The sequence below is a fragment of the Pseudophryne corroboree genome, chromosome 5, assembly GCF_028390025.1.
Source record: "Pseudophryne corroboree isolate aPseCor3 chromosome 5, aPseCor3.hap2, whole genome shotgun sequence".
Classification (NCBI taxonomy): domain Eukaryota; kingdom Metazoa; phylum Chordata; class Amphibia; order Anura; family Myobatrachidae; genus Pseudophryne; species Pseudophryne corroboree.
Genome location: NC_086448.1, coordinates 521,493,918 through 521,515,010, shown reverse-complemented (window position 1 = coordinate 521,515,010; position 21,093 = coordinate 521,493,918). Strand labels below are relative to the sequence as shown.

General features: G+C 47.2%; 1 protein-coding gene across 1 annotated transcript in view; it reads right to left on the bottom strand.

The window, feature by feature from the left end:
- The window catches only part of LOC134929625 (collagen alpha-1(XXI) chain-like), a 293,832-nt gene that overhangs the window by 86,366 nt on the left and 186,373 nt on the right, over positions 1–21,093 (bottom strand). The window contains exons 14-16 of the mRNA XM_063925210.1: positions 13,753–13,806; positions 4,787–4,840; positions 2,663–2,716 (exon numbers count right to left, since the gene is read on the bottom strand). Of these exons, the coding sequence (XP_063781280.1) occupies positions 2,663–2,716; positions 4,787–4,840; positions 13,753–13,806 (162 nt within the window). The remainder of the gene's footprint in view (positions 1–2,662; positions 2,717–4,786; positions 4,841–13,752; positions 13,807–21,093) is intronic.

Below are 21,093 nucleotides of genomic sequence, written 5' to 3'. Positions count from 1 at the left end.
ACTGCCCATCCAGGCTGAGGCGATTGCTGGTCGCAGTATAACACCATTATGTGTGTAAATACATTTTAGGATACCCTCCTGCTTTTATCAGCAGGATCCTTAAGGGCGGCCATCTCAGGAGAGGGTAGAGCCCTTGTTCTTACAAGCGTGTGAGCGCCTTATCCCCCCTAGGGGGTGTTTCCCAACGCACCCTAACCTCTGGCGGGAAAAGGTATACTGCCAATAACTTTTTAGAAATTATCAATTGTTATCGGGGGGAAACCCACGCATCATCACACCCTCATTTTATTTCTCAGATTCAGGAAAACTACAGGTAGTTTTTCCTCACCAAACATAATACCCCTTTTTTTGGTGGTATTCATATTATCAGAAAAGTGTAAACATTTTCCATTGCCTCAATCATGTAATGTGTGGCCCTATTGGAAATCACGGTTGTCTCTTCACCGTCGACACAGGAGTCAGTATCCGTGTCGGTGTCTGTATCTGCCATCTGAGGTAACGGCCGCTTTAGAGCCCCTGACGGCCTATGAGACGTCTGGACATGCACAAGCTGAGTAGCCGGCTGTCTCATGTCAACCACTGTCTTTTATACAAAGCTGACACTATCACGTAATTTCAAACCGTACATCCACTCAGGTGTCGACCCCCTAGGGGGTGACATCACTATTACAGACACTCTGCTCCGTCTCCGCATCATTTTTCTCCTCATACATGTCGACACAAACGTACCGACACACAGCACACACACAGGGAATGCTCTGATAGCGGACAGGACCCCACTAGCCCTTTGGGGAGACAGAGGGAGAGTTTGCCAGCACACACCAGAGCGCTATATATATATACAGGGATAACCTTATATAAGTGTTTTTCCCTTTATAGCTGCTGTATTGATTTATACTGCGCCTAATTTGTGCCCCCCTCTCTTTTTTAACCCCTTTCTGTAGTGTAGTGACTGCAGGGGAGAGCCAGGGAGCTTCCCTCCAACGGAGCTGTGAGGGAAAATGGCGCCAGTGTGCTGAGGAGATAGGCTCCGCCCCTTTCTCGGCGTCCTTATCATCCGTTTTTCTGTATGTTTAGGCAGGGGTTAAATGCATCCATATAGCCCAGGAGTTATATGTGATGCATTTATTTTAGCCATATAAGGTTTTTATCGATTTATTGCGTCTCAGGGCGCTGCCCCCCCCAGCGCCCTGCACCCTCAGTGACCGGAGTGTGAAGTGTGCTGAGAGCAATGGCGCACAGCTGCGGTGCTGTGCGCTACCTTATCTGAAGACAGGACCGTCTTCTGCCGCCGATTTTTCCGGACCTCTTCGCTCTTCTGGCTCTGTAAGGGGGCCGGCGGCGCGGCTCCGGGACCCATCCAGGCTGGACCTGTGATCGTCCCTCTGGAGCTAATGTCCAGTAGCCAAGAAGCCCAATCCACTCTGCACGCAGGTGAGTTCGCTTCTTCTCCCCTTAGTCCCTCGATGCAGTGAGCCTGTTGCCAGCAGGTCTCACTGAAAATAATAAACCTAAACTAAAACTTTCACAAAGAGCTCAGGAGAGCCCCTAGTGTGCACCCTTCTCGTTCGGGCACAGAGATCTAACTGAGGCTTGGAGGGGGGTCATAGGGGGAGGAGCCAGTGCACACCAGGTGATCCTAAAGCTTTCTTTAGATGTGCCCAGACTCCTGCGGAGCCGCTATTCCCCATGGTCCTTACGGAGTTCCCAGCATCCACTAGGACGTCAGAGAAATCAGACACCCAACCGACTTTTCAAACAATTGAATATCCCCCCCAATGAACAATGAGTCACTTTCAGCTAAACCAAACTAAGTAAGCTCCTATCATGTTTTTCCTGATCCAGTAATTCTAGTTGTACAGCATGTAGTTCTCCAGTGACCAAGACTTTTTTATTCTTTAGGATAGGTAGCCTTTTCTACATGGTGCACCATTGGTCTCTTCCAGCCAATGACCATTCCAGAGTAGCTCTTTTTTCACATTTATTGAAGAACTGTTCTACCTCCCTTTTATTGTGCCTGCGTATTTTCAGCATGATCAATGTTACAATGTAACAGCTATAACGGAAGCCTGCTCGTGCTCTTCTACTGCCAGCAGAAACATATGGCAGATAGACTTGTTTGCTTGCCAGCCACAGGTTAGGCACACATTATGTAATTCTATAATATCGGGTCTGGTCTCATGTTTCACAGTAACCCAACAAGTGTGAGAGGCAACAGATCCCTGGGTATACAGTAGGTGGTGGCAGCTGGTAGCAGGATGGTCGCTTGGTGTGAATAGCTTTAGGTCCATTTTTAAATGCTTAGTAAAACCTAGTTAGATGGCAGGTAAAGGGAATAGTGTACTTTGCTCCAGAGACAAGGAATCAGGGGAATAACCATGGCAGGACATAAATAGCTTTATCAGAAAACCATACTATAATATTCCCTCTCCACTAGATGTCTCCCATGTTGATAAATTAATTCATTTCCTCTGTTTAAAAGGAACTGCACAGTGTAACTTTTCCTTCCCCTCACGTCCATGTCCTATGATCTTGGGATATTTAATACCTTCCTGTTTCTAATATACATCTTTCAATATCTCAATATCAGTAAATATAATGAATGTTCACATTTTATAAATATTGGACAATAATAACATATAAACTATAAGAAGTGATTTACCTGTAGTCCCACTGGCCCAGGAGCGCCATCTCTTCCTTGTGACCCTGATTCACCCTAAAAACAGAGATCCAGCAGTTACTGACTTTATTCCCAGGAAATATTAATTTACAGGAAAATTCACAAATTTTGTTTGTAAAGCAGACTAAGGGTGTGTACACACGGTGAGATTTTTTCTTCCGATTCTGACTATATAGTCAGTATCGGAAGAAAAGTTAGTGCAGATCGCAAGGTGACAGTCACCTTGCGATCCCGATTCGATGCCAATGCGCGGTCCCGCGCGGTCGGCATCGAAAGAAAAGATAGACTGTGCAGGCAAGTCAATTTTGAAGAGAATATAGAAGAGATAGTCAAAATTGACACTTAGCCAAAATCGCACATAGCCAGTATCGCAAGCACAGTCATTATGTGCTTGCGATACTGACTATGTGCCAATCCGGCCACTGTCGCATAGTGAGAATCGGGCATAGCCCGAATCTCACCGTGTGTACACACACACCCTTAAAGTATATCAATTAGACTGTTGTAACCTTTTTTTTTTTTGCCAGTTTGGTGTTGTGCTTTTTTTCTATTCTGTACTTAACAAAAATTTCTTCTAATCATAACTAATTTGCTGTTGTAACTATGCTATGCTGATTTTTACAAAGTATGTTTTTAGACCCAGCTAAGCTGGCCTTTCCAATGGCTCACATAAACTAGTTGCTTAGTTGTGGGTACTGCTTATACTGGTGTTTTGAAGGCAGAACTCATATTTAGTGCCACTCCAGGAGTCCCGATATTGGGGTAATTCAGACCTGTTCCCTAGCAAGCGATTTTTGCACTGCTGCGATCAGATAGTCGTCGCCCACGGGGGAGTGTATTTTAGCTGTGCAAGTGTGCGAACGCATGTGTAGCAGAGCTGTACAAACAGATTTTGTGCAGTTTCTGCACAGCCCAGGACTTACTAAGCCGCTGTGAACACTTCAGCCTGACCAGGAACATCAGGAACCCTCCCTAAAAATGCTTGAACACGCCTGCGTTTTTCCAAATACTCCCAGAAAATGGTCAGTTGCCACCCACAAATGCCTTCTTCCTGTCAATCTCCTTGCGAACTCCCGTGCGAATGAATCCTTTGCAAAAACCCATCGCTGAACAGCTTTGTACCCGTGTGATGTGCCTGCGCATTGCGGTGCATACACATGCACAGTTTAGACCTATGAAAAATAAATGCAGCCTAGCAATCAGGTCTGAATTACCCCCATTGTTCTCCAGCCCCATCCCTTTTAGCCAAGCGCTTAAGTGCTTTCCAGAGCAGTTCTGGTAATCTCGGGCATGGTGTGGCCCTGTGCCAAACGAGACCATGAGTGGTCTACAGTGGGATTCAAAGCATTTTAGCTTGGAACCCACTGTTTCTGAATCTATTCTCCAGCCTTAGGCGTCAGGCAGATCTGTAGTACTGAGTTTGCCTAGTGGTGAGAGAAAGTAATGCATTGTGCACATTGTATTCAATAGTCAATTTATGTTGAAAACAATTCACTGGCTGCACTGGCAGGGATCCGCTGCCATTTATTTTATTGGAGCAGCTGCGTGTGATGTCACGCAGCTGCCCTGAAAATGCTCACAACACGCCCATGTTTTGGCCACCATGCACGCGAAACGCTGCCCCCTGAACACCGCCGCTATCAATTCCCTTCTGACCACATCCCTCCAGTATGCGGCCGCAAGGAGAAGGGTCACGCACAAGCACTGCGGCCGGTGCACTGCACAGGCCAGATGGACTCGGCCGCTGCGTCCAGACGCACAGCTGCGTCCATCTCTGAATCGCCCCCTAAAACGTTAGGATTAACCCCTGCACTTAATTTTGACTTCTGCATAAGAACTTATAATGGTTCTTTTTATATGGACTCCAGATCAGTTTGTGTAATATTTGCTATGTATACTGTGTATATAAAATGTGATTTATAGTAATCTAAAATTGTTCATGTGCTTTAAAGTAATTATATAGAAGCTTATGTATTAGTAGTGAGCTTTAAACGTTTCTCTAATCTGATTCACTTTTATGTGTAACTATTATAGCAGTCATACAATTCTGGAAAGCCTCGTCTTAATATTTGGCAGATATACAGTATAAAACAAAACAACACTTACCCGTGACCCCTGAAGTCCAGGAATGCCCCCTGGGCCCCTTTCCCCTTTCATCCCCTAAAAAATATGATTATTGAAATGTCTTCAGATAAATATATGATATGAAATATAAATAAATAATAACCAAGGTAATAGGTCTGGCGCTTTTGAAAAGAGGAGCTTTTACCTTCAGCTGCTGATTAAAAGGGATAGTTAGTCCCTTAAATGCATAAACCGATAGATAAATAACTCAGCGCTATTAACTGGATATGGGCCCTCATTCCGAGTTGTTCGCTCGCTAGGTGCTTTTAGCAGCATTGAACACACTAGTCCGCCGCCCTCTGGGAGTGTATCTTCGCTTAGCAGAATTGCGAACGAAAGAGTAGCAGAATTGCGAATTAATAATTCTTAGCAGTTTCTGAGTAGCTCGAGATTTACTCCTACACTGCGATCAGATCAGCCCGTTTCGTTCCTGGTTTGACGTCACAAACACGCCCTGCGTTCGGCCAGCCACTCCCCCGTTTCTCCAGACACTCCTGCGTTTTATCCTGGCACGCCTGCGTTTTTCCGCACACTCCCAGAAAACGGTCAGTTTCCGCCCAGAAACACCCACTTCCTGTCAATCACACTCCGATCACTTCAACAATGAAAATTCTTCCTTCGGGATGTGAGTAAATCTACTAAGTTTTGTGCTAAAATACTTAGCGCATGCGCACTGCGTACCATGCGCATGCGCATTTTTGCCTTAATCTCTCCGTTGCGAAAATCGGCAACGAGCGAACAACTCGGAATGACCCCTATGGTAAAAAGCTAAACCCACATTTATGTATACATATAATAAAAATTTAATAAAAAGTTGCAACTTCATACAAGAACAAAGTTAAATATAGGGCAAGCACAGCACATTAAATGAAGATATTAAATATAAGTGGTAATATCTTTGTTTATTGTGCTGTACTTGCCCTATATTTAACTTTGTCCTTGTATGAAGTTGCAACTTTTTATAAAATTTTTATTATGTGTATACATAAATGTGGATTTAGCTTTTTACCATATCCAGTTAATAGCGCCGAGTTATTTATCTATGATTTATGATATGAAATATGATGTCATATGGTTTATGATATGATATGATACGATACGATACGGTTTATGATATGAAATATGATGTCATATCCTATATATGATATTGTTTCCCAAGCAACACAGGTATAACAGAGATATAACAGAAAAATGGTATATACACAGTAGCATGGTATGGATCTCTATTCCTCCCTCCATTTCCCTCCCTCTGTCACATTTCCTTTTCTCTGTCCCTTCTTTTCCCTTTCTGTTTCCTTTCTTTGGGTATACCTTTCTAACTTTGTTCTGTGGGTATACCTGTTGTCCATTGTAATGTAATATTTGTAACACTCGGGTGTGACATCGATGATTGCTGCTATCATATTTACCTGTTTCTGGTTTTTAATCTTATTGACTGTACACTCTTGTTTTAAAATAAAAATTTCTGAGTAACTTTTATACATAAAAACTTTTATGTATAAAAGTTACTGCTCCATCACAAAATATAACACTATAAATAAGGGCCTAATTCAAACCTGATCGTAGATGTGCTAAAGTTTGCACATCTACGATCAGCTTCCCTGACATGCGGGGGACGCCCAGCACAGGGCTAGTCCGCCCCGCATGTCAGGCCCTACCCCGTTGTACAAGTACAAAAGCATCGCACAGCGGCGATGCTTTTGTACATGAAGAGTAGCTCCCTACCAGTGCAGCTCCTGCGCGCTGGCAGGGAGCTACTTGTCGCTGTCTGGGTCGCAGCGGCCTGCCCCCCGCATGGCCTGGGCACACCTGCGTTGCCCGGACTGCGCCCCTAAAACGGCGGCCGAACGCCGCCAACCCGCCCCCTCCCGCCCAGCGACCGCCTCTGCCTGTCAATCAGGCAGAGGCGATTGCAGGGCTGAGATGGCCGTCGGCTGTCTGGCATGAACCAGCGCACTGCGGTGCCGGCGCATGCTCAGTTCAGACCTGATCGGCTGCTGTGCAAAAATACACAGCAGCGATCAAGTCTGAGTTAGCCCCTAACTTGGGATGTACCTGTTGCCTACAGGAGGTGAAGGACACCATTTGTAGATTAATGTAATGTTTGTGACAATGAAGATTATTTTAGGAAAGTTTCCCATGAACCATTTTCAGGGCAGAAAAACAATAGGAACAAGCTCTATTTCAGAGCATTTTTCCTGCTGATAGGAAAACTACAGTGTATCATAGAGGAGGAGCTGTTGTATCGCTTGTATGATAACAATGTAAATTATTAAAACATTCTCAGCTAATCTTGTAATTGCCATTATTGCCAACTTTTGTTACTATGATACCATATAAGCAAATCAAAACTTTATGACACCATACCAATAGAAAATCTTTAAAAAGAAAAGCAATGGAAGAAAAAAACAGCAGCAGAAAAGCTACATACAGTATGTGACTGCCAATGCTTCAGCTATCTTACTCCGTCTCCTAGGGAATTAAACACTAATTACACACACAACTGGCTGCCTCTGCTGACTACACGGAAGGTAGAGAGATTGGGCTGTTGCGTATCTAGGTGCCAAGAGTGATCATTCTGCTTTCTAAATTTTGCATGTGTTAGAATAGATTGTACAGCACATGCACAGTGCTTCTGCCTTATGCCACAGCATCTCAATGCTGCCATTATAAAGGGGAGACAGAACACTGCATAAAGCCCCTTTCACATCTCCAATGCCGGATCCCACACGGGAATTGGAAACGGGTCCTTCCTGGGTGGAATCCGGCATTGGACCCTAACATCAGGCTTCCTGACCCGGCAATATGCTGGGTTGGTTGCCATAGCGGCGGGGGGCGGAGTCGGGAGCTGGGCGGAGGTGGCGCTGGGAGATGAGCTCATCTCAGTGCCGCCTCTCCCTATGTAGTGAACGGGTCCCAGGTCGCGTCGACCCGCAACCCGTTAACACTGTCACTGACCCGGTGTTCAACCCAGGAATAACCCTTCTTATAACCCGCGTTGAATTACTGGGTCAGGCGACCCGGGAATTCTCCATGGCCCCTTTCACATCACACAGTGACCCGTGTCGACCCGGCAATATAACGGGTTGATACCGGGTTATTTGTGCAATGTGAAAGGGGTATAACAGATGCATACACAGGGTTTCTACAGTGGTTTCTAAATGCTTTATTTAGGAAAAAAGTAAAGAGAAACTGCCACAATAATGCTGGACACACTTGTCCAATCCCCGAGAGATCTGACTCTTGACCAACCAGCATGTCTGACATTGGACAAGTGGTAAGTGTAAGTGTACCCTCATCTAACCGACCCATACACCAGTTACTGGTCGCCTGTCAGGTTTCCTGATTTTTAACATGCTTAAAAAGTAGGAGACCCAACCGCCGATCAATTACCCAGTGTGTATGCTGCTGAGATCGGGGCAGGTGACCAATCTCCAGTCCCAGTAGCAATGCACACTATCAGTGTGGCGGTGGTATGGGATCCAGAGGTATTCTGGAACCATCTGCTGATGCTGCTGGCATGGTGGCGGGACCTGGCAGCGTGCATGGCAATGGTGTCTGGATCCAGGAGGATGTATTGTGGCAGCGTTTCTCGTTGTAAAATTCAAGGTGGGCACAACAAGCCAATCGCGGCGAGCTGGGTCACTGCCCCGTCACCTTGTGCCAGCTGATATAAGCTAGCAAGTCAGGGGCAGGCAGTACCTCAGCAGAGAAAGAGCTCTTTAAGACTGAAGTTCCTGGAGGAAATCCTGGTAGGTGACAGCCATGCAGAAGAACTTAAAGGCCAACACCCCCCCCCCCCCCCAAGGGAAGATGCTGCAATAATTTATTACAACATTAGGTGTCCTGTCTTTATTCTAATATTTTCTTCACAGGGGAACTACAGGTGCCAGCGGGCCCTTAATGTCCAAACATGCTGGCACTTGTGGCTCTCCAAGTGCAGGCATGCCAGGGCTGCCTTGCTGAGACATGTGGGCTGCCTGTAAAGAACAATATTAACATACCTTACCACTAGAGATGCGGGGCTGGTTATTATTTGGAAGGGGGGACCCCATTTTATTTTTTTGGGTACCCACTGTCAGAGGAATTCCAGTCCTGGACTGACCAGTTTTGGGGCTGGTTAATGTGATGGTTGGGTTACGCCACACTGAGTGCCCCCCTGTAATGGCATTATCCCTCTGACTGGTTCAGCCTGGTTCTGGTTGTTGGAAAATAGGGGAAGCTGGTTTTTCTCCCAAAATTCCATTGCCAAATCAGGCCGAGGAGTCCAGGGCTTGTTACTGATGCTTTGGGGAGACTCCACTATTTTTTTATATGAGAAAGATTAAAATCCCCTGTCTCCATCCCCCATGATGCTAATAATTCACAACCTTCTCCCTTCACCACTCCTCTCTATCCCACCACATAATCATTAATAAATCCCTCTTCCCCACCCTTTTGTTTCAGTGGACACAGGGCCTAATACAGACCTGATCACTAGGCATCGATTCTTGCAGCCCTGCGATCAGATAGTCGCCACCCACTGGGGAGTGTATTTTAGCTGTGCAAGTGTGCGAATGCATGTGTAGCAGAGCTGTACAAACAGATATTGTCCAGTCTCTGCGCAGCCCAGGACTTACTCAGCCACTGCGATCGTTCAGCCTGTCCGGGACCAGAATTGATGTCAGACGCCCTCCCTTCCAACGCTTGGACACGCCTGCGTTTTTCCACACACTCCCTGAAAACGGTCAGTTGCCACCCACAAACGCCTTCTTCCTGTCAATCTCCTTGTGTTCGCCGGTGCGATCGTTTTTTTTCGCACCATCCCTTCGCTATGCACCGATCCCCATTGCTGTGGTCCGTCGCGCCTGTGCATTGCGGTGCATACGCATGCGCAGTTCGGACCTGATCACAGGCTGTGAGAAAACGCAGCCTAGCGATCAGGGGCGTCATTCCAACCCGATCGCACGCTGCAATTTTTTGCAGCAGTGCGATCGGGTCAGAACTGGGCATGCGCCTGTGCCGCAGTGCACCGGCACATGCCAGATGGCCAAAGGCGAGAGGGGGCGGCACGGTGGCGTTTGGGCTCCATTTTCGGGGTGCGGTCCGGCCAACGCAGGCGTGGCTGGACTGTGCGCACGGGGGGAAACGTCACACGCAGCCGCTGCGACCCTGGCAGCGACAAGCAACTCACGGCCAGCCACAGGAGCTGCGCTGGCTGGGAGTTACTCTACAAGTACAAAAGCTGCGGCGATGCTTTTGTACTTGTGCGGTGGGGCCAGGCCAGACATGCAGAGCGGACTAGCCCTGTGCTGGGCGTACCCCCGCATGTCTGCGTCAGTGATCGTAGCTGTGCTAAATGTAGCACAGCTACGATCAGGTTGGAATGATCCCCAGGTCTGAATTACCCCCACAGATTGGAGGTCTGCTAAAAAACTGGACAGGTCTGTAGGTATGAACTGGATGCAGAATCTGTGAGCAGGTCTGCAGCAGGATTGTATCTGCTGAAGATTGGACAAGTGTGTACCCAGCTTAAGTCTGAAGCTGACAGATTTTGTAGTTCAATCATTTCACATACATATGGTGTCAAGTCCCAGTGTATGGCTTATTCAAATTGGGCATGATTCAGACTGGAACGCAAATCCCTTCACCACTGCATCTTTTGCATAGGGATGCCCACCTCTTGCGACTCAAATCCGCTGCTCGTGTACAAAGCGGCAGCACCGGTCGCACCATTGAAGTTCTAGGTAACCCTACGGTTGCTCAAATTGTACTTTGGAACTAATATGCCGGGGCCAGTACCACTGCATATGGGATTATTATTATTATTATATTACATTTTATTTATAAGGCACCACAAGTGTTTTGCAGCACCGTACAAAGGACAGTACAGGGAGACAAAACTTAGCATTACAGTAAATAAATAACAGAAATAGAGTACAGGTAACAAAGAGCACCACAATTCACAAGACATAGGGGGTCATTCCGAGTTGATCGCTCGCTAGCAGTTTTTAGCAGCCGTGCAAACGCTATGCCACCGCCCACTGGGGAGTGTATTTTAGCTTAGCAGAAGTGTGAACGTTTGTGCAGCCGAGCTGTGCAAAAAAAGTTTGTGCAGTTTCAGAGTAGCTCTGAACCTACTCAGCGCTTGCGATCACTTCAGCTTATTCGTGTCCGGATTTCACGCCATACACCCGCCCAGCGAACGCCCAGCCACGCCTGCATTTTTTCAGACACGCCTGCGTTTTTACAAACACTCCCTGAAAACAGTCAGTTGACACCCAGAATTGCCCCCTTCCAGTCAATCTTCTTGCGGCCATCAGTGCGAAGGAAAACTTCGCTAGAACCTGAGCACAGCCACAAAGAGCTTTGTATCCGTATGTCGTGCGTGCGCATTGCGGTCCATTCGCATGCGCATAAATGCCATTTTTTCACCTAATCGCTGCACTGCGAAAATCGTCAGCGAGCGATCAACTCGGAATGACCCCCATAATACACCTAAGATGTAAGTAGTGAGGGAGTGATCATCGTACTACTAGGAGCTGGCGGCCATAGGTAGAGATGAGCTTTTACCAACAGGAGAAAAAGCGGGTAAAGATGGTCGCTGAGTAGGTGAGAGCTGCGAGTGAAATGTGTTGAGAAGAGGGATTAGATAACAAGAGGACAGAGGGCCCTGCTCTAAAGAGCTAACAATCTAGTGGAAAGGGTCGACAAACAGATGACATGAGGTGCAAGCAAGCGGGAGGTAGCCTGATGGCAGTATGTAAGCAAAGCTGAGATGTTCAAGGCATGAGGCAGGGGGATAGAGGAGCAGCCGCAGGACTAGGTTATGCATCGGGAGGGTATGCTCGAGAGGGTATGGGATCACAGTTACTGGCTGCCACTCCCTGAAATTAGAGCAATATGCCTGGATATTACTCGCCCACCCTGCTACCTCCCACAAATGCTCACTACTTGTCAATCATTCTGTGTCCAAATTCACACTACGACCGCCATCTTAAATGAATCACTGCATCCAGAGGCGGATTGGCCATAGGGTCTACAGGGAAGATTCCCGGTGGGCCGACTCACCCGTGGGGCCTGTTTTGTTTGAGGACATGCAGTCCTTTTTATAGACATAATTAATAAGATGCAAAATAATTTGCATATATGAAAATTACTGCCACTTAGCCTGTGATTGCAGATGATCTAGTGTATGCTCTGTCTCCCTGCATGGCTGACATATAAGATTGAGTGAATAGTGATTAGGATACGGTTGGTGTAAAAAGCAAGAAAATATATCTTTCTAAAGAATTATATAGTTTCCTAAATTCCGAAGGTGTATCATATAATGTGCTCATAATATTTATTTTTGTTTCTTTTTAACTTCCCCCTTGATGCTGGACATGCCCACTATCTGGAAAGTCTTGGGGGGAGGGTGCTGCTGCCATGGCCCATGGCTAGACCTTACACCTCCGGTGCTGCCCATGTGGGGCCACTAGTACAAATTTCTCCAGGGCCGCTTTTTGTTCCCAATCCGCCCATGACTGCATCTATGCGCGGTAGAGAAAACATTGGTCAACTTCAAAAACACTGGCATCGCGTCCACAGCTGAATCAGGCCCACTGTCTTATCTAGTGAGATTAATAGTGTACTTAAAAGGGAAAATATTTTGTGTACCCTATAAATACATTACAAATACAAGATACATTTACCACAGAGCCAACAGGTTTGCATTCAGATCTATTGTTTTGTGTTTTCACAAATGTGTTTCAGCCCTAATACTGTAAATGTACAAAGGCAGACAATATTATAAATAGCCATGAGTGGGGGTAGATTGTGCCACTCATAAAAGTCACCTAGCTTATGTAAGGACTGCTGACATTACCCAGACACACTGACAAGAAAGACTGAAACACAAGCAGCATTGAGGAACAGACACACAGTGACAGGGATCACCCACTTTCCTCTGTGGATTAGGCAATATGGGTGGTGGGCATTTTTGTAAGCGCCACCGGTTCACGAGGTGGGTAGTGTGGCCGTGTGCATCTTCGAGACATAGGGCCTAATTCAGACCTGATCGCAGCAGCAAAATTTTTCTCTAATGGGAAAAACCATGTGCAGTGCCGGTGGGGAAGATATAACATGTGCAGAGAGAGTTAGATTTGGGTAGGTTATTTTGTTTCTGTGCAGGGTATATACTGGCTGCTTTATTTTTACACTGCAATTTAGATTTCAGTTTGAACACACCCCACCCAAATCTAACACTCTGCACATGTGATATTTGTCCAACCTGCAGTGCATATGGTTTTGCCCATTAAAGAAAAATTTTGCTGCTGCAATCAGGTTTTAATTATGCCCTTAGTCAGTGGCGCCGAGAGGGGGAAGAGTGGGTACTAATTACCTGGGCCCAGGTTCCCCCTCCTTAGCTGGCAGCAGCTGCTGCTTTTCCCTTCAGCCCAGCAAACGCTGCTATTTGCTGGGCTGGGCTGTGGCCAGGGAGGCGCTTAAAATACAATATTTCTGTATTTTTTTCTAAGGATGCATGGTCACGCCTCCTGTATTTAGACCACACCCCATGAAAAGAAGCTGGGCCCCGCCTGGCTCTCTACTGCCCTGGGCATAGTTATGCCTGCTTTGTACCCACCAAACTCCCCTCTTGCTGCCCCTGAACAGGAAGACCTCCCTAAGGGTGCCACTGTGAATTTTACATTTTTGGTGCACAATTGTGAAGTATATACATACATGGTGGTAAGTTAAAAAGATTTTATAAGGCTCTGGATAAAATTAATTGGGAGGAATGTGTAGGTAACAATTCACAAATATCAGATTATAAGAACTGCTGCACTCTTACAGTACTTGTAGTATAGTCCTGCATAAAAGAGTCCTGCATAAAACACAATTTAAAAAATGTACCTCTAGCACTGAAATTTGGACTGAGCATAACTCATAGCCTTACCCACTAAAAATAACCATTGCTTTACCATTACCTTCTTTCCTGGAATCCCAGGAGTTCCAGACTGACCGCCTAGTCCAACCGAACCCTAATAACAATATAAGTAAAAAAAAAAAAAAAAAAATTATAGATGCAGTAAAAACAAAACTGAAGCTATGTTTGACACTGTCAGCTTCACAAAGTGGAATTTCTGCAAGAAATCTGGACCATCCCCAGTTCCCCCTAATAATAAAACAACACTTACATCTTTTTTTTTTTTTTTTTATACAATATGCACAATGGTGATAAATAAGTGTCAAAACAGACGTGTAATATAGAAAGAGACAATAAAAATAACAGTAGCAATACCATATTAAAGAATAAGATAATAAGCAATCATCAAATAATTATAAGGGATAGAGTTAAAGGGAACAAAAGAATAAAATATTGTAGAGGGGGAAATAACGAGTTTTATGGTAAGAACTTACCCTTGTTAAAACTCTTTCTGCGAGGTACACTGGGCTCCACGAGTCTTGACAATAGGGGTGTAGAATAGGATCTTGATCCGAGGCACCAAGAGGCTCAAAGCTTTGACTGTTCCCAGAATGCACAGCGCCGCCTCCTATATCACCCCGCCTCCCAGCACAGGAGCTTAGTTTAGTTAACCAGCCCAATGCAGTAGCAGGAAAAGAGACGACAACGGTTAGTAGCCACATACACCACACTCTCACGACAAGAGAAGTGTCAGCGGCTAATGCCATATCAACCCAAAGAAGCTAAGTGCGTCAGGGTGGGCGCCTTGTGGAGCCCAGTGTACCTCGCTGAAAGAGTTTTAACAAGGGTAAGTTCTTACCATAAAACTTGTTTTCTGCTGCGGGGTACACTGGGCTCCACAAGTCTGGACAATGGGAATGTCCTAAAGCAGTTCCTTATAGGAGGGGACGCACTGTAGCGGGCACAAGAACCCGGCGTCCAAAGGAAGCATCCTGGGAAGCGGCAGTATCGAAGGCATAGAACCTTATAAACGTGTTCCCGGAGGACCACGTAGCCGCCTTGCACAATTGTTCAAGGGTCGCATCACGTTGGGCCGCCCAAGAAGGTCCAACAGACCGAGTAGAATAGACCGTAATGTGAACAGGAGCTGACAGACCAGCCTTCACATAAGCATGCACAATCACCACTCTAATCCACCTGGCCAGGGTCTGCTTGGTCCTGGTAGACACAGGGGCCCTGAACGAGGAGGTCTGGGCATTGTGGAAGTAGAAGTAGACGCTCTGACGATAGGCCTTGCAGGTCTGAGAACCAGTGCCGTCTGGGCCACGCCGGAGCTATGAGAGGCAGATTTCCTATTTCTTGCTTGAACTTCCGAATTACCCTGGGCAGGAGTGACACCGGAGGGAACACGTACGGCAGCCGAAACTTCCACGGCACTGCCAGCTCATCCACGAATGCTGCTTGAGGATCCCTTGTCCTTGCTCCGAAGACCGGAACCTTGTGATTGTGTCGAGACGCCATCAGATCCACATCTGGAAGACCCCACCTTTCCACGAGGAGTTGAAACACTTCTGGATGGAGGCCCACTCGCCAGCATGCACGTCCTGACGACTGAGAAAGTCTGCTTCCCAATTCAGGACTCCCGGAATGAATATTGCCGATATTTCCGGTAGATGGTGTTCTGCCCAACGTAGAATCCGTGAGGCTTCCTTCATTGCCAAACGGCTTTGACTACTGCCTTGATGATTTATGTAAGCCACTGTGGTGGTGTTGTCCGACTGTACTTGAACAGGACGGTTCTGAATTAAATGCTGGGCTAATTCCAGAATGTTGATCGAGAAGAGAGATTGCTCCTTGGTCCACCGACCATGCAAGGAGTGCTGCTCCAGCACCGCGCCCCAACCTCTTAGACTGGCATCTGTCGTCAACAGGACCCAGTTGGATATCCAGAAGGGACGGCCTCTGCACAATTGTCGGTCCTGGAGCCACCAGAGCAGCGACAGACGGACCTCCGGAGTCAAAAAGAACATTTGAGACCTGATCCGGTGAGGCAGTCCATCCCACTTGGCTAGAATCAGCTTCTGGAGGGGGCGAGAATGGAATTGAGCATACTCCACCATGTCGAATGCTGATACCATGAGGCCAAGCACCTGCATTGCCGAATGTATCGACACTTGCGGACGAGAAAGGAAGCAACGAATCCTGTCCTGAAGTTTCAGGACTTTCTCCTGAGACAAGAACAACCTCTGGTTGTGAGTGTCCAACAGCGCTCCCAGATGCACCATGCTCTGAGCAGGGACCAGGGAGGATTTCTTCCAGGTGATGAGCCACCCGTGGGCTTGTAGAAACCGGACCGTCATATCCAGATGACAAAGGAGAAGATCTGGGGAATTTGCCAGGATTAACAGGTCGTCCAGATACGGCAGTATCCTGACCCCTTGACGGCGGAGTACCATCGTCATCACCGCCATAACTTTGGTGAAGACTCGCGGAGCCGTTGTTAAACCAAAGGTAACGCCCGAAACTGGTAGGACCCATTCAGTTTCGGGACTAGAAACAGCGGAGAATAGTACCCCTGGCCCCTCTGAGCAAGAGGCACCTGTACTACGACTCCTGTATCCAGGAGGGTCTGTACCACCGAATGCAGAGTGTTTGCCTTTGTCTGGTCCAACGGGACGTCTGTCTGGCAAAATCGATGAGGGAGTCGGTTTTTGAAGGCTATGGCGTAACCTCGAGTGACGACTTCCCATACCCAGGCATCTGAAGTGGTCTTCAACCATTCCTGGGTATACCCTAGAAGCTGGACCCCCACCCTGGGATCCCCCAGGGGGAGGCCCGCCCCGTCATGCGGCAGGCTTATCAGTCTTGGCTGCTGGCTGACGGGCAGCCCAGGCTCTTTTGGGCTTCGGCTTACCAGGTTTGGAAGTGCGGGCCTGCTTATGGTACGCCTGACCTTTTGCTTTACCTGAAGGACGAAAGGGGCGAAAGGACGTGCCTTTGGCCTTCGACACAGAAGGAGCTGTATTAGGCAGACAGGCAGTTTTGGCAGTAGCCAAGTCAGCCACTATCTTATTTAAGTCCTCCCCAAACAGAATATCCCCCTTGAAAGGGAGTACCTCCAGGGTTTTTCTAGAGTCCAGATCCACAGACCAGGATCTCAGCCACAATATCCTGCGAGCCAGGACTGATGTAGTAGAGACAGAAGAGGAAAGAAGAAAAGGCTGTATTGTTGGTGCACATGAAGAGGAGTGATCCGGTTATCACATGTGATAACCGGATCACTCCTCTTCATGTGCACCAACAATACAGCCTTTTCTTCTTTCCTCTTCTGGATTTACTATAGTTGTAGTTAGTAGCACCCCCATAAAGAATGGTAATTACCGACAACCTATAGGGGTTCTCTTTGGAACTTTTGTTCCAATTCTTTATTGAAAAAATTGTGTGTGTGCAGATACATCAGTCTCTGACGTAGTAGAGGCCTTGGCTGCTAGGATACTGGCATCAGAAGCCGCCTCTTTAATATAGCGAGAAGCTGTGACAATATATGACAAGCATTGTCTAGCATGGTCAGAGGAGATTTCAGCTTCTAACTCCAAGGCCCATGCTTCAATAGCCTCTGCCGCCCATGTAGCTGCAATAGTGGGCCTTTGTGCAGCACCCGTGAGGGTGTAAATCACTTTTAGACAACCCTCGACACGTTTATCCGTAGGCTCTTTTAGAGACGTGACGGTAGTGACAGGTAGAGCTGAGGAAACCACCATCCTTGCCACATGTGAGTCTACTGGAGGAGGCGTTTCCCAATTCTTAGACAGCTCTGGCGCAAGGGGATAGCGAGCCAGCATCTTCTTTTGAGGCACAAACTTCGTACCCGGGCTTTGCCAGGGTTCCTGACGTATATCCACTAGGTGGTCAGAGTGAGGTAAAACTTGTTTAATCACCTTCTGACGCTTGAACCTATCTGGTTTCTTAGGAGGAACGGATGGCTCGGGATCATCCATAATCTGCAGAATTAACTTAATAGCCTCCAAAAGATCAGGAACATCCACATGTGAACTACCCTCCCCATCAGCCGTATCTGAGTCAGAACCTGTGGGGTCAGTGTATGTGCTGTCTTCATCAGACGAGGTGTCAGTGACAGCAGTGGATTGTGAGGAGACGAGCGCTCGCTTAGAGGACCTCTTGGACTTAGGCGAGCGATGGTCAGACTTTTTAGTAGTCAGGGACTGGTTCAACTTCTTTAATTTAGCAGATAAATCGTCCGCCCACGGTGGGTTAGCTGCAGGGACCACATACGGTCCCATAGGGGGGTGTTAGTTTATGAACTAGTGTATGCAGAAGTGTGGAAAAAGCGGCCCACGGAGGGTCAGTATGTGCCTCTGTTACCACAGTCCCACTGGGGGGCAAGGAGCCCCCAGAACCAGAGCCCACAGCTGCTGTATTCTCCCCGTATGTGCCTGTGGCTTCAGCAACACCAGCAGTGTGTTCCGCCCCAGAACCGTTACCCTCAGAAGCAGACATGATATAACTTGAAGTATGAGGTAACACAGTACAATTATTAGCAGCACTATATCCCTAAACCCAAACCCCTGCGCAGTGTAGTCAGCACCAGCAGAGATAAAGGAGAGATATGGTGACTAAATCACAGAGAAAAATACGTAATACAGTATATCTTTGTGAAAATCCTATATTAAATAACACCTGACGCACCAAGCCCCCTCAGGTTATAGAATATAGGGATAGCAAGTTGAGTGAAAGACACGAAATGGACACCACTCAGCTATCAATGCACACACAAATAGTCACAGTTTGTACAATGCAGAGGTTATTACAGACAATAATACTGCACTGGACTAGCTTACACAGCTATATAGTCAATAGATATACAGTAACACTACACAGTAAGAACTGGATGTATATCACAGGGTAATTGTACTATAAACCCCTGACTAAATGCACTCTTTCTTACTAACACTGACTAAAAAGGCAGGTAGAATACTTAAGTGTCATGTAAAGGCACAGCGCTGACAACCAGGCGGCTTTACATAGGAGGATTTGCCCAAGCAGTCCTAGGAACAGTGAGCTGAGGAGTAATGGCGCCGCAGACACTGACAGGGAGTGAGGAAAAGACAGAGATGCAGCTCCAGGGCGGGAACTCTTGCTGAAAATGGCGCCCTGGGGCTGGGGGAGGGGCTTCAGGTCTAACTAAGCCTTATCCACCTTGCTGGCAAAACCACCGGGTACTGTGGGCGAGCGGGACCCACTTGCCACCTCCCAAAGCGTGGCCGCGCGATCCTGGAGAGCCCCAGCCGTGTGTGTCTAACATTAAGAAAACTGGAGCCTCCGCTGTAGGTACCCGGCAACCAGGGCTCGGGAGTGTACAGCGCCGCTGGGGAGAGCTGGAGCTGCAGTAGTGAAGGTCACAAGACATTTACCACCGCTGCTGCCCTTGAAGTCTTCACTTTTTACCTCATAAAAAGCTTTTCCTAGGGCTGCTTGGAGCAGCCCCTCTGTTAAGTGCCTGCTTACTGCAGTACCAACTGACAAAACTAAGCTCCTGTGCTGGGAGGCGGGGTGATATAGGAGGCGGCGCTGTGCATTCTGGGAACAGTCAAAGCTTTGAGCCTGTTGGTGCCTCGGATCAAGATCCTATTCTACACCCCTATTGTCCAGACTTGTGGAGCCCAGTGTACCCCGCAGCAGAAAGGGGGCATAAATGTGAGGGAAAAGGGGGAACACAAAAGAATATTCTTGTGCAAGAAGACATAGAGAGGAGAGGTTAATGATAACACCCAAGTTAGGCATGAAAGTATGACAATATCTGGACAGGAGCTCCCACAGTGCTTGAGATGAGGAGGGATGGGAGGAGCTATAATGGAAGTAATACCAAAAACACCAGGGCCCTCATTCCGAGTTGTTCGCTCGTTGCCGAGTTTCGCTATATTGTGATTAGTCGCTTACTGCGCATGCGCAAGGTTCGCAGAGCGCATGCGCTTAGTTATTTTACACAAAAGTTAGGTATTTTACTCACGGCATAACGAGGATTTTTCATCGTTCTGGTGATCGGAGTGTGATTGACAGGAAGTGGGTGTTTCTGGGCGGAAACTGGCAGTTTTATGGGTGTGTGTGGAAAAACGCTGCCGTTTCTGGGAAAAACACGGGAGTGGCTGGAGAAACTGGGGAGTGTCTGGGCGAACGCTGGGTGTGTTTGTGACGTCAAACCAGGAACGAAACTGACTGAACTGATTGCAGTGGCAGAGTAAGTCCCGAGCTACTCAGAAACTGCAAAGAAATTTCTATTCGCAGTTATGCGAATCTTTCGTTCGCAATTCTGCAAAGCTAAGATTCACTCCCAGTAGGCGGCGGCTTAGCGTGTGCAATGCTGCTAAAAGCAGCTAGCGAGCGAACAACTCGGAATGAGGGCCCATGTTTGAATACATTTGTGGAATGAGATCTTCAGGTAGGCCTGTCATTTTGTCCATGGCAGCAAAGTGGCAGACTTTTCCAGTGGGAATCAATCAAATATGTGGCTGCCAGTGGTGGATTTTTTTTATTTTGCTACTGGTTTGGGGGAGAGAGTTGTGATGCCGGAGTTGGAAGGGTGTGGTTAGGGCAGCCTACATCCTTTCCGGAGGCATCGGCTTTAGAAGCAGGGTATGGAGACCTGTGCCTGTGGAGGCTGCAGCCCTTGTCTGTCTAGTTTCACAACTGCTGAAGAGCCACAGTTTGGCCAAGCCTGGATTAGTACATACAGTAAAAGTAAATACACACGGTGTTATCCTTGCTATGCCCGATTTTGACTATGCGATTTCCCTTGAACTTTCCCAGAGCCCAGATATCACAGATAGAGCAGATTTTGACTATCTGTGTTTGTGATTTTGTCTATGTGCGATTTTGACTACACTCTGTACTAGATAGTACACTGGATAGTCAAGATTGACTTGCCTGCACAGTCTATCTAGCCTTACGATACCGACCCCACGAGAGTGCGCATAGGGATCGAATCAGTATCGCAAGCTGCCTAACACCTTGAGATGTACACTAACTTTCCTTAAGATTTTGACTATATAATCAAAATCTTACAGATTTATCTCACCGTGCGACTGCGTACACACCTTTAGTTAAACCAATGTTTGCACAGATATCCATACAAAGCATTCATAATCCAAATATTATTCATAAAGAAAAGATAGATAAATAAATGCATAAATAAGTAAATGTATAATTCCAGGGGTGTCCTGTGCTGGCACGAGAGGTCCTCTTTCTCCCCGAACCCAAGTGGCTGCATGCTGTCTACAACAGGGAAGAGGGGGTAGGGCAGCGGGACCTGGGCCCTGGTAAAAACTACCCCCCCCCCCCCCGCACCACTGCATATGCATATAGTATCAAATTATCATTTTGTCTT